Source organism: Littorina saxatilis, linkage group LG10 (genome assembly GCF_037325665.1).
Source record: "Littorina saxatilis isolate snail1 linkage group LG10, US_GU_Lsax_2.0, whole genome shotgun sequence".
In the NCBI taxonomy this organism is placed as follows: Eukaryota; Metazoa; Mollusca; class Gastropoda; order Littorinimorpha; family Littorinidae; genus Littorina; species Littorina saxatilis.
The window spans coordinates 44,300,039-44,319,593 of record NC_090254.1 but is presented as its reverse complement, the minus strand read 5'-3'; the positions used below and the strand labels follow the sequence as shown (position 1 = coordinate 44,319,593).

Sequence of the window (19,555 nt, the reverse complement as noted above, 5' to 3'; positions counted from 1 at the left end):
CAATCAAAGGATGTCTGTTGAGATAATCGAATGGATCAAAACTTTGAAACCTGCGCGCATATTCTAAGCCGACTAACACATAATTGTTAAGGACATCATAAAATGGTTCTCGGTGAAAACTTGACCGAGGGCCATTTTACGACGTCCTTGACTCGAGTGTGTGACGTATACTCTTATGCTCTGCTTCTTGGGCAAGGTAAAGAACACCGAAAATATTTCAATGCCGTTCTCGAGCTACGCTGACTTTTACAAAGGGTACAGCTGACACGGCTTACGTAATCTGGTTTCCTGGTCATTTGTGTGAAAAATCTGTCCGACAAAGAAGAAGAAGAAGAAGTGCGCGCAGAGAGAGAGAGAGAGAGAGAGAGAGAGAGAGAGAGAGACAGACAGACAGACAGACAGACAGACAGACAGACAGACAGACAGACAGACAGACAGACAGACTTTCCGCACTCGTTAAAATGTCAGTCGATACTGGAATGAATGTTGAAACATTGTAAACCTAAAAAAAAAAATAATAATATTAAAATTAAACATTCATACGAGTTACTATCTGTGACAAGAACGCATAAGAAGTATAGCAACTAAATATTAATCCGCTTACCCATTGCTCCTCTTCGCACCTCGGCCTGTGAGTCGTCCTTTTCCTGAGTACTTGCACACAAGTTTTGCGTATGCATACTTCAGTTCGTCTGGAAAGGGCTGTTTTGAATTCTTGTTCGCAAGTTGAACAGCACGACTGTATTTGACCACGTACACCAAATCGTTCTTTCTGGAAAAGTCTGCCAGCCGTTCAGTAAGATCATTCCAACTTCTGAATGTTTTCCCCAACTGTCATTTGTGCCATTTCTCAGCGATTGATCAACGGTGTGGTTATTATGGATGTAGTAGGTGTCGAATTGTGAGAATGCACAGTTCTGTCCGCCAAGTGGTTTTAAACACTGCGCGTATTTGCACCAAGTAATAACGTGTCACATCAAAATAGTTCTTTACCTGTCAGATAGTTTAGCGCCAAAAACATGAACCAATGATAGCCCATGGATTAGTAAGTCATATGATGTTGGGGCGGGGCCAATGAACTAATGTCAACACAGTAAGTATCAACCAATGTTTGGCTCCGCCCCCACATCACGTGGACTGGGTGGCCGAGTGGTAACGCACTTGCGCTCGGAAGCGAGAGGTTGCGAGTTCGACCCTGGGTCAGGGCGTTAGCAATTTTCTCCCCCCTTTCCTAACCTAGGTGGTGGGTTTAAGTGCTAGTCTTTCGGATGAGACGAAAAACCGAGGTCCCTTCGTGTACACTACATTGGGGTGTTCACGTTAAAGATCCCACGATTGACAAAAGGGTCTTTCCTGGCAAAATTGTATAGGCATAGATAAAACAATGTCCACCAAAATACCCGTGTGACTTGGAATAATAGGCCGTGAAAAGTAGGATATGCGCCGAAATGGCTGCGATCTGCTGGTCGATGTGAATGCATGATGTATTGTGTAAAAAATTCCATCTCACACGGCATAAATAGATTCCTGCGCCTTGAGTCCGAGTCTGGAGATACGCGCGCGATAGAAGACTTCATATATATAATCACGTGACCCATAAACCCATCGCCTGTAATTAGATCATACTATTACCGCTTCAGTTCTGAGACATCCTGCTTGCTGGCGCGCGCGCAGAGAAAAAAATTCCCTCTTTATCTTCGCTTCTGATGCTCATCCTATTGTTGTTGGCACTCGGGTTTGTTTGTTTGTTTGCTTAACGCCCAGCCGACCACGAAGGGCCATATCAGGGCGGTGCTGCTTTTGACATATAACGTGCGCCACACACAAGACAGAAGTCGCAGCACAGGCTTCATGTCTCACCCAGTCACATTATTCTGACACCTGACCAACCAGTCCTAGCACTAACCCCATAATGCCAGACGCCAGGCGGAGCAGCCACTAGATTGCCAATTTTAAAGTCTTAGGTATGACCCGGCCGGGGTTCGAACCCACGACCTCCCGATCACGGGGCGGACGCCTTACCACGAGGATTGGAACTCGGGTAACAGGGAGCGAAGGGCAGTGCCCCACCTAGTGATCGAGTGCCACAACCCAGACTTTTCCCTTAATATATACATAGGTTTTAAACTCCTGCTTCCGGATTATACAAAACACATTAACACATGTATTAAACAATGGCGACTGGACGTGAGAGGGAACAATAAAGAGACCAAAAAGCAATGTACTTACGTTAAAATGACGAACACGGAACGAATAACAGCGACGTTTCGACCTAAGGGTCTTCTTCAGGCACAAAAACACAAAAATACACACACAAAAAGAAGAAGAAAGACGATAGAACAAATGAAGAGAAGAATAACTGACAAAACAACTGCACTGCACAAACCAACAAATGACAAAGACACAACACTTCGAATTAACCTAAAATAAATCTCATAACAAAATAATTGTAATCATTTTTTTTTTTACAGGAATGTATATGTTTCTGTGTTTGTTTTTGTTTTAATAAAAAAAAAACCGTGATCAAATAATCAGAACTCTTTCAAAATACTCTGAATAAAATATATTAAATGCAATAACTTTTTTTTTTTTTTAATTCAAATAAATGTTTTAGTTTGACTGCATTTGAATAGCAGTTACTGTAAAGTCATTTGAAGTCACATGATAAAAATCACATGGTTTAGTTGAGCAGACCACAAAGTGCAGAGCTAAAATATGTGTATGAATCTGTGTGAAAATCCAGTCCGTTTGTCCACAGGGATGCTAGGAAGCAGTCAAATGGGGTCGCTCAATCTGCTCAAATCCAGTCAAATGGGGTCGCACGGGCCGACAAATGGGGACGTCCCCGTTTGTCGGAAGCGTCCCCATTTGACTGCTCTCCAGTGACAATCGTCCCCATTTGTCGGTAAAACCACCTACACAGACACACACACACACACACACACACACACACACACACACACACACACACACACACACACACACACACACACACACACACACACACACCCTTCTTGCAGCCGTCTGTCGCTGGGCTCGGACAGTCAGGCTTATAGTTTGTCTTTGGTCAGGCGTAAGTCCCCAATCATGACCTTAAGATTAAAATGGAATATCAATGTGTTACTGTGTAAATATGAAAACCATCTGTACTTCTGTCATATTTTTTACATGTCATTTTCAGCCTACGTACGAGGTGTCAGAGAGCACCACCGTATGGAGGGGTTCTGCGGGCATCGCAGCAAAAAGAAAGAGGGACATTTGTTTAGGATTCTCGAGGCAGATGCCAGACAGCAACACTCACTTTTTTGTCTCTATACTGTTTTATAATTTTTTGTCTTTTTTGTTGTTGACAGCTTTAAGGCTGGAAGCTTGGCATTCTACTTCCTCAACCCGAATGACTATTCAGTGACCTTTGACCTGCCCCAGTTTGATGCACAGACTATGTTGATCTACGCCCTAACAGCGGGGGACAGTGGGGGATTGCTTTCCAAGTAAGTGTGCATTCATGCCTGCATACGTTCATGCGTGCTTGCGGATGTGTGTTTGTTTTTGTGTGTGTGTGTATGTATGTATGTATGTGTTTGTGTGTGTGTGTGTGTGTGTGTGTGTGTCTGTGTGTGTGTGTGTGTGTGCTTGCGTGGTGCATACATGCGTTTGTTGTTGTGTGGGATGTTTGATATGTGGGTGCCCACTAATGCATCATCACCTAAGCATGGTTTGCTGCTTCCCGTCGAGTTTCATATTCACAAGGTATGTTTTCATCATCTTTCAGGTTCTCAGCGCTGAACGGCATGAAGCTTGAAATGTCAGGAGACAACCTCCCAGATCTAAAACCGCTCTCTGCTCCCAAAGGTCCCGTTTCCATGGCACCCTATTCCTTTGGTTTTGTGGTTCTGCCAGAAGCCAGGGTTTCCATCTGCCTGAATCAGTAGATTGCTGATTATAGTTTTGATGTAGTACATAGTGGAACACCCTTCTTAATTAGTTTTGTTTTTTTAAATTGATGATAAGCTGGTCTTAACAGTGAGGGAAGTTTTGAAATGGGGGTGTCAGTTAGCACCCATTAACGCTGATGGGGTCTATGTCGAGTGGGATTCCCTGTAGGTCAAGTTCCTGCAGGGTGATTCCCTGTATACAGGGAATACCACAGGGTGGAGTTTTTCAATAAAACTTGCAAACCATACTCGAATTTCTAAGAAATATTTAAAACAAAATAAATTCTACCGATGTCGCTAAGCATCAAGTGACTTTTAGCGATATCGAAACACTACAGGAACTATACATTTTGAATTCAGGAGTACAATGTAATCATATTTTAATCTGTAAGTGAACATTCGTTTTTATTGACAATTTTAATGAGCAAACTAAGTTTTAAGCTTCCGAGCTGAAATGGAATCCCAAAGTCCGGATTGAGTCGGAATATGTCATGGAATGTTCATTGCTATATTTATAACATATCAGATCATCTGATTCTTGATACTGCTTGTCTAATTATAATATTTTATTTGCATGCCGGAACCTGTAATCTACTTCTTGGTTGTCAGGGTTCATTTTGATTGAGAGTTTGAAAGATTTGATTATAATCTCTATAATACTTAAGGCTTATTAGTGAGATTTTGGGGTCAGCTTGTGTTTCTCTTATTCCAGAATAGTGAGAAATGCAAACAAATTTTTGTTAAAGAAATCTTTTGGTGACAAAGCCACATGTTACACATGTATTACGAACATATGCATGAAAGAATTCCAGGGGATTTATGTGTGCATGTTTATTGCGTATGTCCTAAGTTGGATTGTTCAATTGTAAGCATGTTTCAGACACAATATTTTGTTTGAATATCACCTAAAAATGTCCTCCATAGTTTTTAAAACTCGATCTGGACAATATTTATATTTGAAAGTGAGTCTGTGATGCATAATAAAATTATATTTGAGTCAGACGTGTCTATTGTATATTGTTTTGGAAAACAGATTCAGGGATATACAATAACTTGCAGAACAAGATTGCAGGAGCTAAACAGGGCACCTCATGTATATTTTTGACAGGGTGACACATTAGTTAATTCCCCTGATCACAGCAGCCTTGTAGCGGTTGTCTGCCTTGATCACTGAGCTATTAATAGCTGATAGCTCAGTACCGACTGTGACACCTGTGGATTTTGGAGAGCTATTTGTGACACCGGGTCTTATTGCTGATGTGATTTCATGTTTTTCTCGTGCTAAATATTTGTATCTGTGTGGTGCCTTTGAGATTGTACAGCAGATTGTTTATGTTCATATTAGTATGCTTACAGTGGAACCTTAATTTTGGTTCAGACCTCAAAAACCTGATAATCTGATGAAATCGAGTTTTAAAAAGGTGAGAGTCTTAAGATCGAGGTGATTTAACAAAGGTTATGAACAGGGAATCTGAAAAGGGAAGGTCTTGAAAGGGGCCTTTGCTGAAATCCTTTTATGTCGAGAAACCACTTATCACATATTTACACATATGCACACAACGTCCATCCTCATTGCGCACACTCTATGACTTAACCCTCAGGTAGTAACAGTTCCAACATTTATTGAACTGATATATATATACACATGTGTATCCACACATCAACAAACTCCCCTGACTGGGGGTTTCAAAATACAGGAGTACGAGTACATCGTTCGCCTGACATAACAACATTCAAGATTGAGGCTTAAAATGTCTTTATTTCTGGACCATGTTTCTAGTGCAATGGCTGTTAATTTAAGAGTCTTATATTTTGTCATTGAACCATCCCAGCCTTGTTGAATATCTGAACTGCTGAGTGCCTTAAACCAACGAGTTGGACCTTGCTCATTCAGTTGAACTTGCAAGTTGTATTCCAGTATTATTTTAAGTTTCTTATATATTATATCAACACATTCCTACACCGTCTTTCTGTTCTCTGAATTTTTTTTGTGTGTGTTGCTTTCGTCGATTTAGAAATGGAGTCAGTGTGTATATTTTTGTCAGCAACGTATGTGCCATTTGTTTTACTGTTTACATTTATTTTTGAGGGTGCATGGATTGGAGTAACTGTTGTACTTAAACATGCAATAATTGAAGATGCTCTTTTTCACTGTTAAATAAATTTGACTACAGTGAATGTGTTTACTTCCAGTGAGTTGTGTGTGTGTGTGTCTGTGTGTGTGTGTGTGTGTGTGTGTGTGTTAGTTAATGTTGTGTGTGTGTTAGTTAGTGTTGTGTGTGTGTGTGTGTGTGTGTGTGTGTGTGTGTGTGTGTGTGTGTGTGTCTACTATGCATGAATGTGTGTGTGTGTGTGTGTGAGATGAAAATGAAAGATAGCTAGTGCATGTCTCATATAGTGTCTGATTACATCTGCTGACTGTACAATATTATAGTACACACGTATACATTCATATATTGTATATAGGTCAGTCACACAGTCTGCTATCCACTAAGATATTGATACCACGATTGACAAAAGGGTCTTTCCTGGCAAAATTGTATGGCATAGATAACAAATGTCCACCAAAATACCCGTGTGACTTGGAATAATAGGCCGTGAAAAGTAGGATATGCGCCGAAATGGCTGCGATCTGCTGGTCGATGTGAATGCGTGATGTATTGTGTAAAAAATTCCATCTCACACGGCATAAATAGATCCCTGCGCCTTGAGTCCGAGTCTGGAGATACGCGCGCGATATAAGACTTCATGTAACATTACAGTGAAACCCCCTTTTAACTTCGGACCTCAAAAAACTCTGAGAAAATCAGGTCTTTAAAATGGGGGTGAATGTACCGAGTTTATGAACAATAAGTCTGAGGAAACAGGCTCTTAAAGGGAGGGAGTCTTAAAGGGAGGGGTCTGTAAAGGGGGTCTCACTGTATAACATAGCTTTATCAGAGGTAAGTGGTTGCTTTCATTCGAGATAGGAGTAAGACTTTTTTTTTAATCAGATTGTATGCCTCTTTAAAATATATTTTTTTATTGTGTTGGCCTTATTTTATTATAGTCTAGCTATCAGCTGTGATGTGTCCGACTCAGTAAGCTAGCTGTCAGCAGAATTAACTGGAAGGTACAGTAAAAAAATAATTGCATTTAATAATTGTTCAACGTAATTAAACTGTGTTAGGTTGTTTTCTGGTGATTTGTGTGCATGCTGTGTTAGGTAAGGACTGTTGCCTATTTTGAAATATTTGTTTATGTTAATTTCTTATTGATTGATATTTTGTGGTGGTAGCGATGGTGGTGTAGAGAGTCTGTCTGTCTTCAACTGTACGTGCCGCTCTCTGGTTGTAAATGAATAAACAACATATATTCTAAGGTTTTCACAGCATCAGTTATCATTGATGTTTGTCTGTTGTGTGTCTTGCTTGTACACTTTAAGGGCGATAGGTCCGCGTTCTTGTGAATTGAAAGGAAAAGTGAAGGGGCTTATTGTCCGTCAGGTCTAAATTGCCTATATTGGACATGAATTGGTTGAAACGAGAGGAAACAAAACAAGTCGCGTAAGGCGAAAATACAATATTTAGTCAAGTAGCTGTCGAACTCACAGAATGAAACTGAACGCAATGCCATTTTTCAGCAAGACCGTATACTCGTAGCATCGTCAGTCCACCGCACATGCTCATGGCAAAGGCAGTGAAATTGACAAGAAGAGCGGTTTAGTAGTTGCGCTGAGAAGGATAGCACGCTTTTCTGTACCTCTCTTCGTTTTAACTTTCTGAGCGTGTTTTTAATCCAAACATATCATATCTATATGTTTTTGGAATCAGAAAATGATGGAGAATAAGATAAACGTAAATTTGGATCGTTTTATAAAAAAATTTTTTTTTTTACAATTTTCAGATTTTTAATGACCAAAGTCATTAATTAATTTTTAAGCCACCACGCTGAAATGCAATACCGAAGTCCGGGCTTCGTCGAAGACTACTTGACCAAAATTTCAACCAATTTGGTTGAAAAATGAGAGCGTGACAGTGCCGCCTAAACTTTCACGAAAAGCCGGATATGACGTCATCAAAGACATTTATCCAAAAAATGAAAACAAACGTCTCGGGATATCATATCCAGAAACTCTCATGTAAAATTTCATAAAGATCGGTCCAGTAGTTTACTCTCAATCGCTCTACACACACACACGCACACACACACACGCACAGACACACACACATACACCACACCCTCGTCTCGATTCCCCCCTCTACGTTAAAACATTTAGTCAAAACTTGACTAAATGTAACAAAAAGAATTCGGGAGCTGGTTAAAAACGGGAGGATGACGGGAGTGGGGGTGATAAGATATTTTAACAAGTCGCGTAAGGCGAAAATACAACATTTAGTCAAGTAGCTGTCGAACTCACAGAATGAAACTGAACGCAATGCCATTTTTCAGCAAGACCGTATACTCGTAGCATCGTCAGTCCACCGCTCATGGCAAACGCAGTGAAATTGACAAGAAGAGCGGGGTAGTAGTTGCGCTAAGAAGGATAGCACGCTTTTCTGTACCTCTCTTTGTTTTAACTTTCTGAGCGTGTTTTTAATCCAAACATATCATATCTATATGTTTTTGGAATCAGGAACAGACAAGGAATAAGATGAAAGTGTTTTTAAATTGATTTCGACAATTTAATTTTGATAATAATTTTTATATATTTAATTTTGAGAGCTTGTTTTTAATCCAAATATAACATATTTATATGTTTTTGGAATCAGAAAATGATGGAAAATAAGATGAACGTAAATTTGGATCGTTTTATAAATTTTTATTTTTTTTTTACAATTTTCAAATTTTTAATGACCAAAGTCATTAATTAATTTTTAAGCCACCAAGCTGAAATGCAATACCGAAGTCCGGGCTTCGTCGAAGATTGCTTGACCAAAATTTCAATCAATTTGGTTGAAAAATGAGGGCGTGACAGTGCCGCCTCAACTTTCACGAAAAGCCGGATATGACGTCATCAAAGACATTTATCAAAAAAATGAAAAAAACGTTCGGGGATTTCATACCCAGGAACTCTCATGTCAAATTTCATAAAGATCGGTCCAGTAGTTTAGTCTGAATCGCTCTACACACACACACACAGACACACGCACATACACCACGACCCTCGTCTCGATTCCCCCCTCGATGTTAAAACATTTAGTCATAACTTGACTAAATGTAACAAGTCGCGTAAGGCGAAAATACAACATTTAGTCAAGTAGCTGTCGAACTCACAGAATGAAACTGAACGCAATGCAACGCAGCAAGACCGTATACTCGTAGCATCGTCAGTCCACCGCGCACGGCAAAGGCAGTGAAATTGACAAGAAGAGCGGGGTAGTACTTGCGCTGAGAAGGATAGCACGCTTTTCTGTACCTATCTTCGTTTTAATTTTCTGAGCGTGTTTTTAATCCAAACATATCATATCTATATGTTTTTGGAATCAGGAACCGACAAGGAATAAGATGAAGGTGTTTTTAAATTGATTTGGACAATTTAATTTTGATAATAATTTTTATATTTTTAATTTTCAGAGCTTGTTTTTAATCCAAATATAACATATTTATATGTTTTTGGAATCAGAAAATGATAAAGAATAAGATGAACGTAAATTTGGATCGTTTTATAAAAAAATATTTTTTTTTACAATTTTCAGATTTTTAATGACCAAACTCACTCATTAGTTTTTAAGCCACCAAGCTGAAATGCAATACCAAACCCCGGCCTTCGTCGAAGATTACTTGACCAAAATTTCAACCAATTTGGTTGAAAAATGAGAGCGTGACAGTGCCGCCTCAACTTTCACGAAAAGCCGGATATGACGTCATCAAAGACATTTATTGAAAAAATGAAAAAAACGTATGGGGATTTCATACCCAGGAACTCTCATGTCAAATTTCATAAAGATCGGTCCAGTAGTTTAGTCTGAATCGCTCTACACACACACACACAGACACACACACATACACCACGACCCTCATCTCGATTCCCCCCTCTACGTTAAAACATTTAGTCAAAACTTGACTAAATGTAAAAAGATCTGTTAAGATTGGATAACATCGAGTACTTCGTATCACCTTAGTATAAGTGGGGTCCACATACGTAATCTGGGGGGGGGGGGGGGGGGGGGACGATAAAATTGAGTGTTTATTTCCAAATGACTTTTAAAAGTTATAAAATTGATTCAACCTTTCTTGATTTCTATTCTTGATTTGAAATGTTAGCAGTCTGTTTCCGATATATATATATATATACATACATGATTAATTTGCAACTTTTGGTGTTAATTCAGTCAGTTTTATTCTCTTTATTTCATCATTGTTTGACCTTTTTCCACTTTTTTTTTTATCAGAAAGGCAGTCATGTTTCTTCAACTCACAACGATCCTACTTCACCTGGCGCTGTGTACGGCCACGAAGGATGTTGTCCACTTGTCTGTGAGGTCGCCACAAGGGGACAGAACTCGTCCCAAGGAGGACAACTCTGCAGCAGAGGTGGCGACAGTGACGGCGAATCTTCAACAAGCGGTGAACAGGATTGGTTCCCACTTCGTCGGAGTCACCATCGACTCTCAGCAGGTCCGATACAACTGGAATTCCTTTGATTTTGGGTGAGCTTAAAGGCACACTATTGATCTGACCTTGTGCGGGGAGTTTCTGTTGAATTTGACGAATCTGAAGAATCATCTGGGGAATCCGCTCTTACTCAACCTTTACCGCATGAGTGAACGTGGGAGTTTCAGCCCATAAACGAAGAAAAAGAAAAAACACAGTTTCTTTTCCAAAGAGACAGCAACCCTCCTGCGCGGTAGCATTATTTGTAATGCGGAATCTTGGATTTAACTTTGGAAACAATCTGAGGACCATATTGACCATACTTTCCTAGGTAATATCCCTGTAAAATGTTGGTGGTTAATAGGGTATAATTCAAAATAAATCTCACTATAAATATAAAATCACTCATGCTTTGTTTTGTTTTGTTTTTGTTTTTGCTTTGTTATTACATGAAATTTGTAATTTTTCAGTTCCACCAAGGTTCAAAACATGGCCAAAGCTTTATCACCATCCTACTTTCGGCTGGGAGGAACTGCAGCCGACTATATGACCTTTGACCCCACCAATCAGAAAGGTCACAAGGGAGAGAACCTACATGGAGGTCAAGTATACTGCAGCAATTTTACAACACAGTTTTACATGTCAGGTAAAAGATACAGTTAATAAATGTGATACATGTATAAGTTAATTATGTCTTCTGCGTTTAGAGGCATGAGAAAGTTTTTATGTGTATGGTTGGTTTTTTTCAAAATGTAGGCTTTCATACTCCATTTTGGGGGGATGCATGCTGTTTTTTTGTTTGGTGCTTCTGTAATACGCTGAACTCTGACATGGATTACACAAGATCGATCTTGTTTTTGCGTACTTGGCCTACTGCTTGCATGTAGACACTAGCAGGTCTGTGACGTTATCCTGGGCCATCGGAAAAAACCCTCCATCGGGCCCTTATCCCCCAGACGTTGCTGGGTTTCGAACCACTAAGCAATTTGGCCCGTAAATAGTGATTTGAATGAAAGATGTCAGCAGTAGTTAACATATCACATATTATCATGTTGAAATTGTCCATTCAAATTGTCAGGGTGTTTAATGGAGATTACTTCATTGAAAGACTGAGTGACCTGAGTGGTACAGTTGCCTCCCATTGTACGTATTTAATGCATGACATGATGAAAATTAAGTGATATTTATTGTGAATTAACAAAGGTTACCTTGTCTTTAAGATATATAGTGCTGGTTTACAAAGCACATGGCGCGGTCACTGGATAGGTACGTTTACAGAAGTTTGGTTTTAGTTGTAGTCCCTACGCGTGAATAGCTGTCTCTGTTGTCTCAAGTTCATTATATTTAGTCAAGTTTTGACTAAATATTTTAACATCGAGGGGGAATCGAAACGAGGGTCGTGGTGTATGTGCGTGTGTGCGTGTGTGTGTGTGTCTGTGTGTGTGTGTGTGTAGAGCGATTCAGACTAAACTACTGGACCGATCTTTATGAAATTTGACATGAGAGTTCCTGGGTATGAAATCCCCGAACGTTTTTTTCATTTTTTTGATAAATGTCTTTGATGACGTCATATCCGGCTTTTCGTGAAAGTTGAGGCGGCACTGTCACGCCCTCATTTTTCAACCAAATTGGTTGAAATTTTGGTCAAGTACTCTTCGACGAAGCCCGGGGTTCGGTATTGCATTTCAGCTTGGTGGCTTAAAAATTAATTAATGACTTTGGTCATTAAAAATCTGAAAATTGTAAAAAAAATTAAAAATTTATAAAACGATCCAAATTTACGTTTATCTTATTCTCCATCATTTGCTGATTCCAAAAACATATCAATATGTTATATTTGGATTAAAAACAAGCTCTGAAAATTAAATATATAAAAATTATTATCAAATTTTTTTTTTCGAAATCAATTTAAAAACACTTTCATCGTATTCCTTGTCGGTTCCTGATTCCAAAAATATATAGATATGATATGTTTGGATTAAAAACACGCTCAGAAAGTTAAAACGAAGAGAGGTACAGAAAAGCGTGCTATCCTTCTTAGCGCAACGAATACCCCGCTCTTCTTGTCAATTCCACGGGCACTGCCTTTGCCACGGGCGGTGGAGTGACGATGCTACGAGTATACGGTCTTGCTGCGTTCAGTTTCATTCTGTGAGTTCGACAGCTACTTGACTAAATATTGTATTTTCGCCTTACGCGACTTGTTTTTTTTAATCTTCTTGGTATTAGCGGATCAGTGGGACATACTGAACAAGTTTTTACGAGCTGTCGGCTGGGATTTCATCATGGATCTCAATGCACTCCAACGGAATACCGACATGTCGTGGAACCCGGCCAACGCTCGACAGCTTCTGCAGTATTCTGCGAGCAAGAACTACACGATTGCTGGTTTCCAGCTTGGAAATGGTTTGTGTGTTATGTATACATTTTTCTTTTGACGTTTCTGGTCCTTTCACGATAACTGCCATTATAACAAACCAATCGTAATTCACACACACTTTCTATCTCTCTATATGGACCACACACACACTGTTGAGCTGATATGGCCCTTTGTGGTCGGCTGGGCGTTAAGCAAACAAACAAACAAACAAACAAACACTGTTGAGGTAAATTTTGTTTATTCTCTGTAGCAGAATTTCCATATGATTGTAGTACATGTGTCTGTACGTGGCAGCTCTCTCTCTCTCTCTCTCTCTCTCTCTCTCTCTCATGAACGCACACACACACACACACACACACACACACACACACACACACACACACATGCACACACACTAACGAACGCACACCCTCACACACATACACACACACTCTCACACACACCCACACACACACACACACTCACACTCACACATACAAGCAAGAGCTGAGAGACTTATGAGGGAAATGGGCACTTACCTCTTTGCACCGTCCCGGTTCGCCAAATGGGATAACATATCATTTTCAGAATTAAACGCACAAGCGGTCTCCCCTGCCCAGCTGGCAGCAGACTATGTGACTCTTCAGAATGTGCTGGGAGAGTTTCCGCAGGACTACTATTCCTCCTTTCTGGTAGGACCAGAGACGCCTAGGAACGGAGATCAGTTTTACTTCCCAAGGTTCGTACATTTTGTATTCTACACAGTGTGTTTCAGGACAGTGTTTATTTTGCAGAATTAAACGCGCTCACATCGGTGCTTCCTGCTCAGCTGGCTGCAGACTATGTGACTCTTCAGAATCTGCTCGGAGAATTTCCGCAGGATTACCATTCCTCCTTTCTAGTGGGACCCGAGACGGCAAGGGCTGGAAATCAGCATTACTTCTTAGAGTATGTAGTATTTTCTCTATTTTGACACTGTGTTCTGATAAACAGAGGGAAGTAAGCGCTCTAAATGCATGTTTCGACCCATCTCGTCATCGGCGCTTTTCCGGAAATGACCTGCGCTTTGTTGGAATTCCAACAATGGCCGCCATTGTAGGAATTCCAACTTTGCGCTACGCGATTCTAGAAATGTACCGCGCGCATAGTGAGAATTCTGCTTTTTCTTAGAATGGGATGTAAAATGATACAAGTCATGATGGCCTATGATGATCCTTGTGTTTTAAAGTGATCAATGCTTAGTCTTGAAAAAGCAGATGCATTGTATAAAGCACCAAACCAACCGAATTACAACTGAAAAGCAAAAACACTTTTGATAACTTCGGCGGGCGGCTGTAACTCGACAACACAGTTCAACGGCCAATCCCACTCGACCAAAACGCACCAATTTTACGTAATTTTCAACGTTTCAGATCTTACATTTTACAACAACAAAAACACAACAAGAGTGTTCCGATATTACTTTTCACTGGTAACTATCGATTGTAATAATTTTTTACTCAGTCTTAACTGATTATATATTAAACTCACACAGTCTCTCTGGGCTGCAGAGACAGCATTACGTCCCTTTACTGAGTAGGCTCTTGTAACTGCATGGTAATCTAGGCTCTTGAAACGTGATGTGCAAGTCTGTGCGCTATATCGATGTGATTGATTGTTGCAAAAATGTTGATTCAAATTAAAGATGATTTCAGCCTGTTGTAACAAACTAACACTCTACTCTGAGAATAAAAAAAATCATTGTGTTCAAAATAGATCGAGACAGCAGCAACTAGCTAGCTGCATGCGCTGAGTGTCACTGAGATAATTGTTACACAGTGTACCCCCACACCCCTAATTCAAAACTTCCCCTGTATAAGACCTTGCTTTTACATATATACCTTATTCATGACCTGTGAAAAGGGTATACTTTTTTGTGCCAGTCGAAGGGTTGCCATTTCTAGAAAGAGGCAGCTCGTTTCCGGAAATGCGGCGCTTTGTTGGAAATCAAATGAGGTTTTGGGAAATCCCGATTATTCCAACTCTGCCCCGGATTCTTACTTTGCGCCCAACATGCATACGACATGTGTTATGGAGCAGGTGAGAGTTATCCGGAACCAGTCTTGACATTTTTAAGATTTTTATTTCGACACTGTGTGTGTCAGGAGAGAGTGTTTACCCGGACTAATATCAAGTGTTTTATGTGGATGACATTCTGTAAATACAGGGATATTACCAGCCATTGTGTTTTCAGCGTAGCAATAGGGTCCGATATTTAGACGAGACAAGTAGGCTATAATGCGACGAGTCGAAGACGAGTCGCATTATACTTGTTCGAGTCTAAATATCGGACCCTATTGCTACGCTGAAAACATAATAGCGATTATATAGCTGTTATGACCTTGATTTGTTCTTCCAAACTTAGAAAATGACAGTTTTTGCGTCGATGCGTTGATCTCAGGTTTTGATAGCAGACAAACTTCTTACGTGCATCATGTTCGCGCAGACATGCACACCGCTACACGCTTTCTGACTTTGGAAGAAAAACTGACTCCAAGTGCATTCGATTTCACAACACAGTTGTTGAAACAGCTTTTTAAGTTGTCAGTGTATGCTGTTGTCGATAGAAACATCGCCGCGTGGTACAGATGTGTAAACCGGAACCATGCGTCGGCCATTTTTCTCAATATGCTTTTGGATATTGAGTAAAATGGCGGACTTCGGCAGCAATATGCATTGATGATCTGGAGAGACCATCCAATCACAGCCCCCGAATTCCCCCACGTGTTCATCAGAATAGCTATATAAATCGTGATAACTGAGCAGACTTGTAGCCTATTTCTAAAGATGTTCTCCAAATGGATAAGAGGATTACTACTGACCCGATAGCAAATCCATATTGATTTGTTTTCTTTCAGTTATCTTCAAGAAGTTGTTTTGAGTACAGTGGAGCCCCCCTTTTAAGACCCCCTCCCCCCTCCCCCCCCTCCTCCCTAATTTAAGACTCCATCCCTGTTGAGACCCTGTTTTATCAGACTGGAAGCGGACAGACTCTCCAAGGAGGGAAGTAAGCTGGAACAGTCAGTACACCCCTCATCCTACGGAGAAGAAAAGACCCTCCTACGAAGTCACTTCAGAGCCGCCTGGAGGGAACGTCTGCACCTGGGGGCCGAGGAAGACGATATCCATCAGCTGGATCGAAAACAGCAAGTCGCCATATTCAGGCTCAGAACTGGACATTGTCAGCTCCTCTCCCACCTCTATCGCCTGAAGATTTCACACACGGATCAATGCCCGTGTGGCACAGGCCCCCAGACACCAGAGCACGTACTGCAGGCCTGTCCAACCTTCGACACCCTGAGGCGCCAAACGTGGCCGAGTGAAGTGCAGCTCCGCGAAAAGCTGTGGGGGACAGCGGCATCACTGCGGCCGACTGCGGGATTCGCACTCAACACCGGACTGGACATCTAGACGCATGGCCGGGAACGCAGAAGAAGAAGAAGAAGAAGTACCCCCATTTTCAGCCTCCCTTCTTCAGTTGTATAACCGCATTTTCTTCGATTTTAGGAGGTCTTAAAAGGCGGGTACAGCTGTACAGGGAATACGATTGATATATTATATATCTCTCTGAAAATGTCTTCCACGTTGATACGACAGTTGACCCGGTGTAACACGACATTTTTACTCCACGAAAAATTTACTCCGGAGTACATTTCGTACGAAATTCTTACTCAGAGTACATTTTTCGTGCGAGAAAAGAACTCCCCAAGGCACGAACAGATTACTCCCTCCACGAAATATTTACTCCCCATTTGTTTTACTACCAGTAAAAATCTCGCACGCGAAAATGGGATGCGGGTGAAGGGACAATGCCTATAATTATATGTGATCTCGGGCAAACGAATGTCGCGCTACCCTCCCTCAACCCTTTCCACCACCAAGATTAACAGGGGACAAGGGAGTATACATTTCGTACACGTACACCTGGCATGGGAAGTTAAATTGCTCATGTTAGGGTGAAGTAATTTATTCGTTTTTTATTCGTCAGGGGAGTAACATATGTGTACGAAATGTTTACTCGGAACTCACCTGTCGTGGGGAGTAATTTTCTCGTGTAATGGGGGAGTGCTTTTTTTCGTAAAGGGAGTAACATTTCCGTACAAAATGTTTACTCCGGAGTAAAAATCTCGTGGGAGTAATTTTCTCGTGTTACACCGGCCGTTCACAAAACAAAACGAACACTAGAATTGGAAAATTAATTAAAGTTTATTGAATACTTGTCGATGTCATGGTAATTCGGAATCAGCTCATAATATCAATATATAAAAGGCTAAACATAAATCTATGGAGAGGCTAGGTAACCTATATCGGAGCGTGGCGGAAAAACTAATCTAAATTTAGAAAGTGAATTAAAGCTAAAATGTGAAGTAGAAAAGACTAGCTTGAGTGAGAGTGCAGAACAGTAGAGTGTGAAGCGTGGAGCGTGGAGCGAGAAGCGCGGAGCGTGGAGCGAGAAGCGCGGAGCGTGGTGCGAGAAGCGCGGAGCGTGGTGCGAGAAGCGCGGAGCGGTGGAAACTGATAGAAAAGAAAAAACTAAACTTAGAATTCGAAACATCAAACTAAACATCAAAGGTGTCCTAAAAACATAAACATCAAAGATGGACGACAAAATGGCGGCCGAAACAAGATGGCGGCAAATCAATAAAAAATCACCAAGACAAAAATATGTTAGAAAAACCCTACATAGAATAAACGTAGGACACAGAAACGGAAAGAAGACAAAGAAACGGACAGAAGACACAGAGACGGAAAGAAGACAAAGAAACGGAAAGAAGACACAGAGACGGAAAGAAGACAAAGAAACGGACAGAAGACACAGAAACGGACAGAAGACAAAGAAACGGACAGAAGACACAGAAACGGACAGAAGACAAAGATTCAAAACGAAAATTACACGAATTCGGTAAATAAAAGAAACATAGTCAGAAATGGATACTCGCCTTTGACAGCATCAATAATCTAAAAACAGACTCAAGGCGAGCAACTGAACCTGAACTACAAAATAACTTAAAAACAAAACTGGAGGCTGGCAGAAAACACTGGGCCCCGGAACAGAGCAAAAAAATCTATCTATCCTAAAACATCTTGTTCCGTGAACGGCTTCCCAGTAAGTGACGACGAATACAGGCTATCCACCACAGAGGTGAACTAAAAATACTGCGCGTTACTACAATATTACTGTTGCAAAACATGCGTCCCGTGCTCTCCGGGGAAAACTCCAGAGGCTAGCATGGTCCAGCGTGAGCCATACAGGCACATGAAATTAATATCAGAAAAACGCCGGCCACACTCTCGTTTATAAATTTATCTGTTACAATATTTAACGTCATTATAACAAAACAAAGTTCGTACCAGGACGCTCATACTTAATAAAGAAAAATAAAAGATAAAGAGCGAGCTAGACCCGCACGCGAACCTACAGAGGTGGTTACAAAAAGGGAACAAATAGGGGCAAAAGTGAGAAAAGTGAAAGAAAAGAGGTGAGAAGGAGATCAGAAAAAAGGGGAAGCCACCACCACGGAAAGTCGCATGCGAGTCAAGCTAGAAGCATGACTAAAAAACACAAGCAAAACAAAAAGAATCTAAATACACAGAAGGCTCCTTAGCAGGGGCATTCACATTCCCCCCTCGAAGACATCTTAGTCTTTACAAAAGTCGACATAAAAAATCAACAAAAATCATCGAATACATGCATGGTTCAAAAACAAAATCCGAGACATTACAGAATCCTTTTGGCATTATCCAAAACGTAGCTGTTCAAAACGCACTCTCATACGTGGTTCAAAATACAAAAATCCGAAACGTTACAGAATCCTTTTGGCATTATCCAAAATGTAGCTGTTCGAAACGCACTCTCATACGTGGTTCAAAATACAAAAAAATCCGAAACGTTACAGAATCCTTTCGGCATTATCCAAAACGTAGCTTGTTCGAAACGCACTCTCAATGAGTCTCAATCTAAAAAATCACACGTGTTCTTTCAACAAATGTAACATCATATTTCGTCGGTCCGTCACTGTCAACATACCGTGTCAACATTATTCTTACACCTTTACATAAACCGCAACTCAGTATGAAAGACTGTAGTCGCAACCTACAAAATACAAAAGAAAAACATCTTCAGTCTTCTTAATCATAAGCACTGGCATCCGCACGCGGGAAGGACTAAACAAAACCGATTCATTAAGCGCTTGCCTCTGTCAAGAGCTTTCGTTCCAAAATGCGGAACCAAAAACATATATACAAAATATACAATATACAAAGTCACAAAAAAAATATTTGCATTAAGACGAAATTTTCTCCCCAAATCAAAACAGCGCCACCTGTCAAAAAAGGCGAACGGATTACGTCAGACCAAAACATGCACAAACGGTCTGTCGAAAACAGTAAAGTTCACTGGGAAAGTCATTGAGTGTCCGGGTCTGCCTTCACCAGCAAGGTCAGCTTAGAGATGGGGCGCCAGTAGTAGAAAGTGGAATGGCTCGTCTTCGAGGTGACCTTGACAGTCTTCAGCTTGCAGGTTCGCACGAGTCCATCGTCGCTGGGGCGAACCTCCGTCACAAGTCCCAGAGGCCAATCTGCTCTGCATACGGCTTCGTCACGTAGCACGACGACATCTCCGACAGCAACGTTACGTGGGGAAGAA

General features: G+C 40.8%; 2 protein-coding genes and 1 pseudogene across 2 annotated transcripts in view; all 3 read left to right on the top strand.

Annotated features, from left to right (window-relative positions):
• The window catches only part of LOC138978907 (heparanase-like), a 36,857-nt pseudogene extending 31,920 nt beyond the window's left edge, over positions 1-4,937 (top strand).
• Positions 4,938-10,313: 5,376 nt separating this feature from the next.
• Positions 10,314-16,320, top strand: LOC138977877 (inactive heparanase-2-like). Its single transcript, XM_070350483.1, has 5 exons — positions 10,314-10,567; positions 10,982-11,157; positions 12,741-12,917; positions 13,459-13,609; positions 15,885-16,320. The coding sequence occupies exons 1-5, from the start codon at positions 10,320-10,322 to the stop codon at positions 16,318-16,320; spliced, it is 1,188 nt and encodes a 395-aa protein (XP_070206584.1). The 5' UTR covers positions 10,314-10,319.
• Positions 16,321-19,386: 3,066 nt separating this feature from the next.
• The window catches only part of LOC138977876 (heparanase-like), a 21,832-nt gene continuing 21,663 nt past the window's right edge, over positions 19,387-19,555 (top strand). Inside the window, exon 1 of the mRNA XM_070350481.1 lies at positions 19,387-19,429. Coding sequence (XP_070206582.1) covers positions 19,387-19,429 — 43 coding nt within the window. The remainder of the gene's footprint in view (positions 19,430-19,555) is intronic.

Excerpts from the sequence above, each read along its gene's own strand:
- LOC138977877 (XM_070350483.1), top strand. The coding sequence starts at position 10,320 with ATGTTTCTTCAACTCACAACGATCCTACTTCACCTGGCGCTGTGTACG. Across the intron at positions 12,918-13,458 it reads TGGTTTCCAGCTTGGAAATG|AATTAAACGCACAAGCGGTC; the intron begins GTTTGTGTGTTA and ends TATCATTTTCAG. Across the intron at positions 13,610-15,884 it reads GATCAGTTTTACTTCCCAAG|ACTGGAAGCGGACAGACTCT; the intron begins GTTCGTACATTT and ends CTGTTTTATCAG.